Source organism: Euphorbia lathyris, chromosome 6, assembly GCF_963576675.1.
Source record: "Euphorbia lathyris chromosome 6, ddEupLath1.1, whole genome shotgun sequence".
Taxonomy (NCBI): Eukaryota; Viridiplantae; Streptophyta; class Magnoliopsida; order Malpighiales; family Euphorbiaceae; genus Euphorbia; species Euphorbia lathyris.
In genome coordinates, this window is record NC_088915.1 from 85727685 (window position 1) to 85742641 (window position 14957).

At 44.2% G+C, this 14957-nt stretch overlaps 1 protein-coding gene across 1 annotated transcript; it reads right to left on the reverse strand.

Moving 5' to 3' along the window:
- Window positions 1-11399: 11399 nt before the first annotated feature.
- LOC136234108 (uncharacterized) lies at window positions 11400-13413 on the reverse strand. The gene is made up of 5 exons (XM_066023873.1): window positions 13107-13413; window positions 12865-13029; window positions 12400-12795; window positions 11969-12319; window positions 11400-11860 (listed from the first exon to the last, which is right to left on the reverse strand). The coding sequence occupies exons 2-5, from the start codon at window positions 12955-12957 to the stop codon at window positions 11792-11794; spliced, it is 909 nt and encodes a 302-aa protein (XP_065879945.1). The 5' UTR covers window positions 12958-13029; window positions 13107-13413; the 3' UTR covers window positions 11400-11791.
- Between the last annotated feature and the right edge of the window lie 1544 nt (window positions 13414-14957).

Here is a 14957-nt window from a genome sequence, read left to right on the forward strand (position 1 = left end):
AGTCTGATAGCGCGGGGCACGCTCTCGTTGGCCACTGAGCGTGCGCGCCCGGCAGCGCGGAGCGCGCATTCGGCGGCCGCAACGTGTGAGCGTCCGACGGCGCGGAACGCACGCTCGGCGGCCGCGGGGCGCGCGCGCCCGACAGCGCGAGGCACGCCTCGGTGGTCGTCGGGCGGGCGCCCAACCACGTCGGGCAAACGCCCAACGAGCGTTGGGCGAGCGCCCAACGTTGGTTGGGCGCTCGCCCAACACCGTTGGGCGATCGCCCAACAAATGTTGGGCGGTAGCCCAATTTAGTGTTGGGCGGCCGCCCAACAAGCCTTGGGCAGCCGCCCAACGACTTTGGGCGACGCCCAATTTTACTTGGGCGTCGCCCAAAGTTCCGAGATCTGTTTCCCTATATAAGGGCACGGATCCCAATGCAAAGGGGGGGATTTTTGGAGAGAGCTTTCTCACTCTAAACATTTTTAGAGAGAGAGAGTGAATTTTTTTGAGAAAAATATTTTTTTTCTCAAAAATTCCAAATTTCCTAAAGTTCAAATTTTACTAAATTTTCATTAAAAACGGAAGATCGTGGTTCGTGGAATCAATCGGCTTCGACTGTCAGATACCGAATTTAAGGTATTATCCGAGGACTAGACTCTCTTTTATTTTATTTTATTTATCTTCTTCTCCTATTTATTTTTATGTTATAGTTTTTATTTATTTAGTTATTTATTTATGTTGTCACATTTTATTTAATTAGCGTATTTATTTAATTTCCATTTCGTGTTGAATAAAATTCGTTTTTGTTTTAAAATAAAAAACCTCGTTTTGATATCCCAATACAAACCGTGATCCGATAAAAAGGTAGTTCGGGTATCGAAAACGTTGTAATTACAAGTTTTTAATTTAAAAGAAATTTCCAAATAATGATTTGAAATAAAAAACGTCGTTTAGGAACTTCCGTTTTCGACTATTACCCATTTTTGGTAGTTCGGAAATCCAAAATGATTGAATTAGATTTAATTTAAAGCTTTCGAATAAATCTGGAGAATATTGGAGTGCTGCTGTAATTTGTCATTTCTGTCACTAAATGCTGTTTACCGACGGATGTTCCGTCGGTAAATCTGCCAAAACGTAAAAGATGCCATTTCAGTCCCTTTTTCTTAACTTTTAAGCTTTTAATCCTTAATATATATATGTATAGTTATGTAATATATGTTTTTCAAATTATTTTAGACCTTTAGTATATGTAATTATTTTAGAATATTTGTATGCTTTTTTATTATTATTCTATTTTACAATATAAGTATATGTATATATATATGTCTTTCTTTTTATTCATTTGGGCTCTATTAGATTCTATTTTGAAGATTATTTACTTGGGTATTTTGGGAAATAATTAATATATATTAGTATATGTTATTTTTTATATTTAAAACTATAATAGATATGTATATATGTAGTTTTGGGATATTTGGATTATTTTAGTGGTTATTGAAGGAAATTATTTTTGAATGAATATTATTTTCTTAGTTATAGGATTTACTTACTATTTTCACATTTTTAAAGTATAGATATATTGTACCTACTATTTTTATATACATATAGTTTCTTTTGTATAAACTTTTATTTTCTTATTCTATTTTTTTGATTTAAATGTATATATATATATGCTAGAATTACTTTCTTTATTCCTTTGGACCATTCATGGGTCCATGTTTCAAATGGGCTTTATTTGAGTATGAGTCTTGGTTTAAATGGGCTTATTATTACAAGTATAATAGGTAGAGAGTCCATTAAATAAGAGAGGAAAATAAATCACAAAAAGAGAGCTTTCAATATAATTATTTAAACTAATGAATTTTTAGAGTTTCCTAATGTAAGTAAATAGAGTTGTTTTTGTTAACATTTCAAATCATTTCTCAAAACACCACGTTTTAAAACCTTAGTCCGTTCCAACGGCGGATTAAGCGAACATTATAATTAAAATCGTTTTCTTTGTGAATAATAGAGTTTTAGAATCATTTTCTTAAAGGATTTGTACAACATGATATTGACTTGTATGTTTAACCACATTTTCTCATTAAAAGGTTCTTATCCTAACATTTTCAAACACTCGAGTCGTTCCAACGGCGATTCGGGTAAAACTTCATCAAACGGGGTTTTAAAACGCACCTAAATCGTTCCAACGGTGATTAAGGTGCGAACCATGTAAATAAACTCGTTTTGGGGAAAATAAGTTAGTGTAGAATAAACACACAGCGTGACATGTAAATGAAGTTGTAAATAAATCACTTCTTTCTCCCCCTTCTCTGTGTATGTATAACATAAATGGGTGATTCTTTACTAGTATGGCTTTCCAATAATATATGCTCAAAACGGTTTCTGAAAAAAGAAAGAAAAGGGTTTCAAATGAATTTTAAACTTAAAGAAGTATACGATTAGTCCGTTATCGCCTAACATGCTGAGTAGGAGACCGGTGGTTCATAACCGGGCGATGTCGGGATGCCTAGTAGCCTTTCTCCGGAAAGGAGCTAGCCTTCTCGGCTCGTACCTAAATTTCCCGAACCCACACCGGTCTCCCGCAAGGGATCGGTGTTCATTTTCCCATTCGTGGGTGGCGACTCTTCCATATCTCCGAGCTCCGGTCCTGCCGAGCAGCTTGATTCCACGATTGGTTGCTTTCGGCGCCAATCACCGCTTACGTCGCCATGAGGTTGTCCACCCCCCGGTCCGCCCGGGAGATTAGGCCGCGGCACCTCGTCTAACAAGTGGCGACTCTGCTAGGGAAGCGAGAAATTTGATTTCGGAAGGCGTGTATTAAGCCCTTAACGGGGACGGATCGTTTTACTTCTTTTCGTATGCATTCATGTGCATTATTTCAAACCCTTTGGGTAATTTCCGCGAAACCTCTAGCGAGAGTCCATTCGTCGCTCGAAAGAGGCTAGTGTAAGTTCCCCCTTACAGTAAAGCGCCAGATGGTCCCCATCCATTCGTTAAGGGCGAATTTGTGCGGTCTTGTGAGGTCCCGCGGTCAGCCGTGTCAGCATATAGTAGCCTTAGAAGTTTCCATAGGATTACCTGTTACTATTTTTGATGTGATAAATGAATCAATTCGTGTTTTCAAACCGCCACGATACGTGTCTAATCCTAAAGTAGGTAAAGAAAATGAGACGATGTGTTAATATATACTCGTGAATCAACATACTAATTACCCTAAAACATCGAAACAATTTGAACTAAAGACGACTTAGTCATCTCATATGAATGAACATGTGCGACCCGCCTTGTCCCTTTCGGTGTCCCGACGAAGGCACATGTTCAGGAAATGTGTTATGATGTAAGCACGTATTAGTATGAATCGGTTCGGTGTTAAGGATAGTTACATCTCGATACAAAAGACTATATTAGGATAAAACGAGATCATGACGAAACGAAAACGAAGAACATTTCTGTTTCGAACGACCCTGTCGTAATGTGAAAAGTTTCGCACGAGTAGCCCGTCCCTTCCGAATGAAAGACGAGCTTTTACGTTATGCCTCGTGTCGTTCTTAAGAGAAATGGATGTGTCCGTAAAGGTGACTAAGAAAATAAAAGAAAAGAAAAATAAAATAATCGACCAAAATCATTCCGAGACTACGATATATATCAATCCCGAGGGTAGTTAAAGAAAATAAACCAATGTCGTTGAATACGTGCCTCGGACGAGTGTATACCCCGTTTAAAATCTCGAAGCCGAATTAAGCCAAACCATATAATTGCGCCATATGGACGAGACTGCGGGTTTTGACTAACGACTCGATCATTTCGACCATTACCAAAACTGCAAGAAATATGGCCCGATATACGTGTTTGCTTAAATTCGCGCCTAAAGGAAGGAAAACGGTGATATCCTCGCTTCGAACAAACACGCGATTTAACGAAAGGTTGGTTTTCTATAACCACACTAAGATGATATATCCCATAGGATTGGGAAGAACAATGAACTGTTGCTAGCCGAAAGGTTACCGTGCGCTCAAAATAAGACTCGCCGTCTTTTCACGTAGCTAAAATGAGCAAACGGATCCTCGACGCTAAGAACAAACGCGTTACGCGATGAGTCCGTTCCCTAAAATAAAATCCAAAAGTGATTCCATCACTAAATAAACACGTGGTTACGTCTCTCGATAGATCCAAAAGATCCCGTTGTAATCCAAAATCGAGACACGAACCCACGCGAACAAAAGGGAACGAATCATTGACAATAACGAACGATTGGACTAGAAGAATAACTCGTACCACGTCTAAAAACTGAGATGCGCTCAAAGGGAGTCAAAACCCGATTAATTCATCTCGCGAACGGACAAAGGACGAGTTATTCTGAAAGGACAATCCAACTTGGTCGATTTCTTAGTCACTGAACGCTGATGCGTCGAAAACGAACTGTATTGTCTGATGGATGATTTAATTTCCCACAATAATCGACGGCATCACGCGTCCCCTGGACCGCAATGTGAGCCAAAAACCAAAATCCTAGGAAAGAGACCTGGACCAACGAGTGTGTGAAGGAATAAGGGTGGAAGAGAGATGTTGTGATACGTGTAAATAGAACTAACGTTTGTTTTTCTTATCTTATAATCATAAATAAATAAACGCACACACCATGAATCATGCATATAAAATCATGCATACATACTAATGGATACCGTTCGCGCAGACGTCATCATTAAGCGGTTGTGGTTTCGCGAGAGTAATCGGCTTGTCAGACAGTTTGATCAGCTACGAGTAGACAGTTCAGAATCAGTAGTTGTGGCTTCTGAATCATCTTCGTCTGGGTATACTCAGTCTTCCGTCAGTATGTCTGCGACCGACGAGAAAGTGGCTGAATTGGAGAATTCTATGAACAATATCAATGATCAGCTGGCCGCGATCTTGGCCCAGCTAGCGGAGTTAGCACTGAAGGACAACAAGAGTGGTAGTAAGCGTGCTGAGAATGAGGTGAACGATGGTCCTCGCTTTGGGAATGAGGAGGATTATCAGGATTATATCCGAAAACAGTTAGAGAAAGAGAAAGCTAAGGAAGAGGAGTGGAAGCAACACATCACACAGGAAGTGCAGGACTTGCGTGGAGGAAGTTCCGGAAGTCAGGACTTCTATAACTTGAAGAATTGTTTGTCGGCAACAGCTTTGCCTTTGAAATTTCGGCTCCCTGACATGAAAAAGTTCGATGGAACGGGAGATCCCATCGCTCACATGAATCAGTATGTTGCTATGATGAAGCACACGATCCTGACTGACGATCAAGTCCTAGGGCTGTTTAACACCTACCTAGAGGGGGCTGCCCTCACATGGTTCCATGCATTGCCGATGGTGACAAAGAGGGATTGGAAGGAGTTAGCGAAGTCATTCATCGCTCAGTATAGCTTTAACACCATGCTGGAGGTCACTTTGAAAGAGCTAGAGAGCACTAAGCAACAGGCTGGGGAATCCTTTTCCGATTTTGTGAAAAGATGGAGGACTAAGGCCGCAGTGATGAAACAAAAGCCGCTCGAGCAGGATCAGATCCGAATGGTGGTTGGCAACACGTTGCCGTATATCAAGAATGAGTTGCGGTATATGCCATTTACTGATTTCAATCAGATGTATAGTTGTGCCTTGACTGTTGAAGGGGATGGGGAGCCAAAGAAAGCTTATACCAAGTGGACGAAGTCGGGATATAGTGCCGGAGGGCCTAGTGCGAGTACGGAATCCGCAGCAGTGAAAGTGGTTGATCTTAATGCTATTGAAAAGAGGCGGTTCGCCAAGTTCGATCAGACCTACGCGAAAGTTTTCGAGCGTCTACAAAAAAAGGGATTTTTGAAACCCCTTACCCCGTATAACAAAGCTCAACCTACTCCGCAGATACAGGCTAGAGGGTATTGTGAATTCCATAGCAGTTATGGGCATACAATTGAGAATTGCGAGAGGTTGAAACACGAAATCCAAGATTTAATCGAAGAGAAGAAGATAGCTGATCCTTCGTCAGCGAACCCTTCCATTAGGCGTAATCCATTGCCTAATCATAGGGTGAGTACGATCGGAGTTGGTTTGACAGAAACTGTTGTAATGGAATCCTTCGAGGAAAATGTAGAGGAGTTGTTGGACTCCGATGAAAAGAGCAATATAGGAAATGGTCTGTATGTGTCCTTCCTTGGTGAAGAACAAGAGGATAAACCGATGGGGGAAGGCTCGGATGGTGGAGCACCGTATGATGAGGATAGTGCTGAAGAGACCGGAGAAGGGTCGTGTCGGACTATCGTGCCAGATTTGGGTTTGTTTAGTGGAGGAAGAGATCCCGAGGTGCACTTGTGTGAATATATGCACGACATGTTTATTGAATCCTTCGGAGTAGATGAAATTGCTCAATGGTTCCACCACTCGCTGGTAGGCGAACCTTTGGAATGGTTCCACTCATTACCCAATTCTTGCAAGCACGATTGGGATCGGTTGTCGGATTTGTATTTAGAAAAGTACCAAAGAGCTGAAGACAGAACTGCGGAGCGCTTTGCGATGCAGATTGGACCTATCAAGCGTCCGTTACCGAGGGTTAGTAAGTATAACGGCAATAAGGACCCTATGGAGCACCTTCACTTCTACTTGTCGGCTATGGCACCCTTGGGTTTTAAAGAGGAAGAGATCACTAGCTTGTTTTGCAATTCATTGATGGGTGAACCGTTAATATGGTACATGTCGTTGCCGATGTATGTTAAGACCGATTGGGCGGCAATGACGAAAGGATTTATCAAGGAGTATACAGTATGGATGCTGACGGAGCAAACCCCTGATTCCCCGTCTTACCAAACGCCTGATGCGGTGTTAGCGATGCCTAGGTATGGTGGATACCAGGATCTTGTTGAGCACGCGAGGTTATTCCGCAATCATATGTATGACGCCGGATTTCCGCAATGTGAGTTGCATGAACATTTTCCGGAAACCTTGATGGGTGAAGCCTTATTATGGCATCAGGGTCTATTAGAGGAGGAGATGGGTCATTGGATACCGCTCAGAAGTGCCTTTGTGTCAAGATATGAAATGTACATTCCGTGGACGGGATCCCTGGACGATCTGGATAGGATCAGGCAATTCCCCGAGGAACCATTTGTGGATTATGCTAGAAGATGGAGGTTCAAGTATGCCTCGTGTCGGGTCACCTTGAGTGATCAGGAGCAACTCATGCGCATCCGGAAAGGTGCTATTCCACTCATGGCTAGAAGAATGAATGGAGTGTTCCTCAAGGACTATGAAGAACTGATAGGCTGGGCTCGGTATGGATCGTCGGACGCTTCCTACATAAATCCGAATGTCCCTCACATAATGGATCTGATGATCGTGGACGTTTGGGGAAGTTCCTCCGATGAGGAAGGTATCAATCAGAGGGTTCCGATCAACATCTGGGATGAGTCTGATGATGAGTCGGAAGTGGCTGTTAGCGCCGAAGGAAAGATTCTGTCGGGGTTCGAAATCTTCAATGATGTTGCCGACTGGGGCAAAGGAAAGGCGAACTGCTTTGTCGAGGAGATTATGACGCTGGATTTGAATGTCGAGGAGCAAGTCATCACCATTGAAGCAACGGCAGGAGCAGAAGATGAGCCTAGTACCTTCGAGGTTCATGAGGAGCCCGAGAACCCTGATGATGAAAATTGTATTACTGCTTTGTTTGAATCAGATGATGTAATCACCCATGCTATCAATGAAATGAATTCTGATTTTGCTTACTTGCTTGATGTTGATCATGATCATTCCATGCACTCTCATTCATATAACATGCCTACATTTGAAATCAATACGATAGAAATGTCAACTTTCAATCTTGGTACGGATGAAAATCCTAAACTTATACAAATTGCTCAAGCATTAACTATTGAAGAGAGAAAAGAATTTGAGAGAATAATTAAAAAATACGAAATTGTATTCGCTTGGACATACGAAGACATGCCTGGAATTGATCAATCTATCGTAACTCACCGTATTCCAACTTATCCCGAAGCAAAGCCCGTAAAGCAGAAGCTCCGACGTATGAGACCCGAATGGGCAGATAAGATCAGGGAGGAGGTGAAGAAGCAGTTAGAAGCAGGATTCATCGAAGTGATCGACTATCCCCCTTGGGTCGCAAATGTGGTACCAATTGCGAAGTAGGACGGCAAAGTGAGGATGTGCGTCGATTACAGAGATCTTAACGAGGCATGCCCCAAGGATGAGTTCGCATTGCCTCATATCGACGTATTGATCGACAGTGCAGCATCAAGTGTATTACACACGAATGTGGATGGTTTCATGGGCTACATGCAAGTTCAGATGGCCGAAAAGCACAAAGCAAAAACCTCGTTCACAACTGAGTGGGGGACATACTGTTACAGAGTAATGCCGTTTGGGTTGAAAAATGTCGGGGCAACTTATCAGAGAATGGCCACAGCACTGTTCCATGATATGATACACAATGAGGTAGAAGTCTATGTGGACGATATGATGGTCAAATCAGAGACAAGAGAAGGGCATTTTGCCGCGCTCGAGAATTTTTTGGCCCGAATTGCAGAATTCAAGCTAAGGTTAAACCCGAAGAAGTGCTTTTTCGGCGTTTCGTCGGGGAAAATCTTAGGCTATGTAATCGGAAATAAGGGAATCGAGGTGGATCCTGATAAAGTGAAGGCTATACAGGAGATGCCGGCGCCGAAAAATGAGAAAGAAGTGAGAGGGTTTCTGGGGCAGGTTCAATATATCAGTCGGTTCATAGCAAGACTCACCGCAATCTGCGAGCCAATCTTTAAGTTGTTAAGGAAAGACCAACCCACCATCTGGAATGATAAGTGTCAACAAGCTTTGGAGAGCGTCCGGAACTATTTGTCTAATCCGCCAGTGCTGAGACCGCCTAAACTAGGGAAGCCGCTTCTCCTCTATGTAGCGATCGAGGAGCGATCTATTGGGGCAATGTTGGCTCAAGAGGGAGACACCGGTGTGGAGCACACGGTGTATTGTTTGAGTAAGAAGTTCCTGGAGTACGAGCTCAAGTACAACATGATCGAAAAGACATGTGTGGCAGTAGTATGGTTGACAAAGAAACTACGGCATTATTTTCAATCGTATAAAGTGATCATTATTTCTCGGATGGACCCCGTGAAGTATTTGTACCGAACTCCATCCTTGATGGGGAAGTTAGCCCGATGGTTGTTGCTTCTGTCCGAGTTTGACATTGAATATGTGACGAAGAAGGTTATCAAAGGAAGGGCCGTGGCAGAGTTTCTGGCTAACCAACCCCTGAATGCAGAAGAGGAAGAAGTAAGCTATGATTTCCCCGATGAGCACTTGAACGCAATCGAAGTTATACTGTGGAAAATGTTCTTCGATGGAGCAGTTAATTCGAATGGAGCCGGAGTAGGAGTACTACTTACCTCACCGGAAGGAGAAAGGATCTCGATGGCCAAGAAGTTATCCTTCCCTCTCACTAATAATATGGCCGAATATGAAGCGTGCATTTATGGTTTAGAGTCATTAGCGGCACTGGGAGCATCATATGTCGAAATTTGGGGTGACTCCAAGTTGATCATCGAACAGGCACAAGGAAACTGGGAAGTGAGGGAAGAAAGGCTACGTCCATATCTAGATCAGCTAGAAGGGTTGGCACAAAGATTCAAGGAGTGTCGTTTCTATCACATTCCTCGAGCGCAGAACCAGGCGGCGGATGCTTTGGCCACTTTGGTGTCAGTTTGGGACAACCCCCGGAACCTTGCCTCGAAACCATTGGTATTAAGGAGATCTCACAAACCATGCTACGAGGACGTAATGCTATTAGGGGCAGATGAAAAATCGTGGTATTTCGATATCGTGAACTTCAAGAAAAATGGAACATATCTGGCAGAGTCAGAACCGAGGGATCAAGCAGTGATTAGAAGGTTAGCTCGGCAGTTCGTCATCCACGACGACTTACTTTACAAAAGGCACATCGATGGGTTACAGCTAAGGTGCTTAGATGCGGGAGAAGCCCGCGAGGCGATGGAATCGGTGCATTCAAGAATTTGCGGGGCCCATATGGGAGGAGCGGTGTTAGCAAAGAAAATCATAAGGCAAGGCTTCTACTGGCTCACCATGGAAAGAGATTGTAACGAGTATGCAAAGAAATGCCATGATTGTCAAATCCACGGCGATTGCAGTCATCTTCCGGCCATGGAACTACATGTGCTAGCACCTATTTAGCCATTCGCTGCTTGGGGCATTGACATCATCGGCGAAGTAAGGCCTAACGCTTCAAATGGACATAAGTTTATTGTTGTCGCCATCGATTATTTCACTAAGTGGGTAGAAGCAGAGTCGTTTAGCAAACTGGGATCCAAGCAGATGAGAAAGTTCATTGAAAAACACTTGATCACCAGGTTCGGAGTGCCTCATCACATGATTACGGATAATGGGGTCCAGTTTCAGGGGGAAGTAAGAAATCTTTTCCGAGAATGTGGCATTGAACATCACAGGTCTTCCTCCATACCGTCCACAGGCTAATGGAGCAGTAGAAGCAGCTAATAAGAACCTTGAGAGGATTCTTATAAAAACGGTGGAATCACATCGGAATTGGCATGAGCAGCTCCCACTCGCATTATGGGCTTATCGCACGACAATTAGAACCTCAACTGGGGCAACGCCATTCTCTTTGGTGTATGGAACAGAAGCAGTCTTGCCGATTGAGATCGAAAAGCGATCGTTGAGAATCGCAGTGGAGGCAGAAATTCCCGAGGCGGAATGGGCGAAGAAGCGATGTGAGCAGTTGGCTCTAGTTGACAAAAAAAGGATGGAAGCACTTTACCATGTACAGTTATATCAAAGAAGGATGGCTCGGGCTTTCAATAAAAAGGTCAAGACCAGTCCTATCAAAGAAGGAGATTTGGTGCTGAAACAGATCCGTGTGACGCACACCGACCCGAGGGGGAAGTTCAGGCCTAACTGGGAAGGACCATTCGTCGTGAAGAAGATACTAAGCAAACGAGCGGTGAAGTTAACCACAATGGACGGCATGGAATTCTCCGAACCTACCAACCTGGATAGGCTTAAGAAATACTTTTCGTAAAAAAAAAAAAAAAAGAAAAATTCCCGATAGGTTGAAAACCCGCAAAGGGCGACCTATGCAACAATAAGGGAAATCCCAATGGGTGAAAACCCGAAAGGGCACTCATTTAAAAATTCCGGGATAGTAAAAGGAGAGGAGAAAAATCGCCGGGATCCGAAAACCGAAAGGCAGGTCCTGGTAACAATAGTTATGACTTGAGCAATTACAAAAACAATGTATAAGAGACTAAGTATTTCTGTTGTTTGTAAATAAATAAAGGCATAAATATATTTGACGAGAATGATTGGAATCATCATAATCTACTGAATGCATGGTAATATGAATCACGAGTTATACATTTCCTATCCTACTTTTCACAAAAAGCCTACCTACTATCCACCCCACTCCCTATACATCAGCTATACATCGGGAAACTCTAATAAAAGCTACAAAGCAATAATGAAAGCTACAAAGCAATACATAACGAGCCTAATACGGAGGGAAGTCCCAATAGTCCTCAAAATCTCTCAGGTGTGATGCCCGCTCCGCAGATAGTGCCTCCTCGGCAGCACGCGCTCTCTCATCAGAAACTCGCGCTCTCTCATCAGAGGCGTGTGCTCTCTCATCAGCAGCTCGTGCTCTCTCCTCTGCAGCAAGGCGCCTGATCGAATCATCACGCGCCCTCTCCTCGACGGCAAGGCGACCCTCAGTCTCCCGTCGTATCATCCCTGACTAGTGGTCATTTCTCTCCTGATACACCTAACCAACCCGGGCGTCGGCCTCCCACACCAACTCGCTCTGCCTCCGCTCGTGGGCATGCAGATCACTCTACAGAAAAAGAAGAAAAAGAACAGATAAAAAGCAGCATAGGCAAAAACATAAATCATACATACATGCATACATTCCACTACACTAAAGTAAAGTAATGATACATACCAGGTGATCGGTGCAGCGCAAGCTGAGGCGATCTCGTAGGTAACCAGACAGCCCCACGTAATCCGTACAAGTCTCCCTCGTGGTCAGAGAAGCGTCTGAGGGATCAAATGGGACCCTCGAGGAGAAGATAGGAGGAGCCGCCTCGAATCCCGCATAAGCTGCCCCGGACTCGTCATAGCAAATCGTGGCATAATCTCTCCCGTAATCTGGTAGGGGCACGCCTAAGGAAGACCTCTCCGGTCGGGCAGCGCTGGAGGACTCGTCGACGTAGTAGGGCTGCTCGCACACAGGCGTCTGAGCTCGAGTACCGTCAAAGAAATCAGATAAATGGGCACTCCTCCAGGACCCCTCCTGCAAATAAAACACACAATAAAAACCCCTAAACATCTCATGAATGAAAGGTAAAATAAGAAGGGGGTGGAACCACTTACCGGGACCTCCTCCTGACCGAAGACTGCCACGACAGCCTCCCTCGAAAATACATCTGCCACCGGATCCACCTCCATCGCTGCCGCCGGGGCATCCCTCGCGCTCAGCAGAGTAGATAAGTAAGGCTCACGGCCCCCGGCGTGAATCCACACCGCTCTACCAACAAACCGACGGGTCAAGTCCCGACGAACGGTCGATAAAGGCATGGTCCGCACCGCGAACATAGAGACGGGGATCTCACCCGGTGTCCAGTGAGTGTCCCTAACTCTAGTGATGCCTCGATCCCCTAAATACCATGCTCGCACGCAGGGGCCGGTGAGCACACACTGCTGCTCCTGGATCATCGATACATATGTATAATCGGGGCCGAAGTCGAGGTCGTCCCACCTGAACTTAATCTAAAAAATGCATAAAGAGAAAGTCAGAAAGACTCAAACAAAAACCGAGCATGATTAGGCAAAATCTACCTGTGTGAGGGTCAACGAGTCGATCCAATCTAGGAGCCGTGGCACCATCCGACTCCTTTCGGCGCTTAAGTCAAAATCCCTCCATCGAGTCATGAAAGGCGGCCTCGGTACTCTCGGTCGAGATCGAGACCGGCTGGGAAGGATGTGCCTCTCATACGCCCACACCTGCGGTAAAAACAAGGACTAGGAGTGTGAAAAACGCGAAGAAGATAAGACGGGCAAGTCAAGAAGGCGTCACGTACCAGCAGAGCAAAGGTGTAACCACCGAAATCCTTGCGCTTCCGGCAAGTCAGATCCAAAAACTTGTAGAAAAAGGCTAAGCCTGCCCCTGCCCAATCGTAGGAAGCCGCTGCATCCAAATCGCTGAGCGCCTGAATGAGACCCGCATGTACCTTTCCACCCTTTGTGCGGAAAATCGTCTCACTCAGAGTATACACTAAGAAGCTGCAAACCGCCAAGTCGGTATCGTCTGTCTCGCAGAAATCTCGCCGACTCAAGAGGCTCGCGGTGGAAATAAACTTCGCTGGAGTAGATTTGGCGCAAAGACGAACTCCCGGTCCAATCAAGGCAGCGAGCCTAGCAAGGTCGACCCGTGGTCGCATCATATCGAAATGGAAAGGGACGGGAGTGTTGCTCCCTCGCAACCCTGTCAGCAGTGAGAAATCTCTGGGCGAGATGGTCATCTCCCCAAAAGAAAGGTGGAAGGTGTGGGTCGAGTCAACCCACCGCTCACATAAGGCCCGTAGGCCGAAACGATCGCATACCCCGTTGGTGCGGGGCAACGCTGCAATAAAAGGCTCGAAGCCCAACTCACGCACTCGGGCTCTCGCCGCGGCACCTAGCCTATCGTACCACGAGTGAATCTCGGCGGTGGTCCCCGAAATCTCAATGAACTAAAAAGAACAAAACAAGAAAATTTAAATACAGCTCCTAAAGCATGCAATTGATAAGAACGCGTTAAGACTAGGTATTCTTTCATAGAGACATCCGGTCAGTTAGGACCAATTTTCTGTAAAAATGTCTCATGTAGGGTCATTCACGTAGGGTTTAGTCAATTCTTTAATCCACCCTCGTCTGCGGGGACGAGGAGCATAGATTAGGTTTTACTATTTACGTGCATTAGTTAAGTTTTTACTATTCACGTGCATTAGCTAAGTTTTTACTATTCACGTTTTTACTATTCACGTGCATTAGTTAAGTTTTTTCTATTCACGTGCATTAGTTAAGTTTTCACTACTCACGTGCACTATTCATGTGCACTATTCACGTTTTTACTATTCACGTGCATTAGCTAAGTTTTTACTATTCACGTTTTTACTATTCACGTGCACTATTCACGTTTTTACTATTCACATGCACTATTCACGTCTTCACTATTCACGTTGTTTGTACCGTTAGCATCCATAAATTTGTAGTGTCACTATTCACATGCATATAGCGCGCATTCTTACAAAAATAAACAGGTGTTACTTGTGAATAAAGGAATTCACGTTTTCTAGCTAAAGTCCTCTAAGGCAGTCTAAGGGTTAGCATGCAAATCATGTTCGGATAGGAATGCTAAATCCTAGAGTTCGAATCAAATAAAAGTGAGAAATTACTTACCTCGTTGCAGCGTGTCCTGCTCAAATGCGTCGTAGGGTCGTGGAAGGTATCCACTCTATCCAGGTTTACGTAAACCTCGTCCATGCCTCTAGTGCCATCCCATTCATCTAAATCCATCCCGAGAATAATCCAAATTGAAGTCTAGTGAGAGAAAGAAGAGGGAGAAGGTGTGGGGTTGAAATGAAACCCCACCACCTTATATAGGAAAAGGGAATGGCATTCCCGTAAATAGTGAAAGAAGTACGATTTGATATAAAGGTAAAAAGTAAATAATTAATTACTAGGTGCACAGACCTCCGATTTGCAGACCGTTTCAGCCTGCATTTCACCCAGACAGCGACCAACATTGTCAAGATATGAACTACAGACAACAGTCAATTTTTACGGAACAGTGACACCAGTCAAAATACAGACAACAGTTAACAGAAAAATAATCGTTAGTCTATATCATTCCAGACTAAAATACATCCCCATTAAACCTCCGAGATGCT

Coding starts and splice junctions, on each gene's coding strand:
- LOC136234108 (XM_066023873.1), bottom strand. CDS start 12,957: ATGACTCGATGGAGGGATTTTGACTTAAGCGCCGAAAGGAGTCGGATG. Junction 12,320..12,399: donor TCGGTCAGGAGGAGGTCCCG/GTAAGTGGTTCC, acceptor TTTTATTTGCAG/GAGGGGTCCTGGAGGAGTGC. Junction 11,861..11,968: donor TGCGCTGCACCGATCACCTG/GTATGTATCATT, acceptor CTTTTTCTGTAG/AGTGATCTGCATGCCCACGA.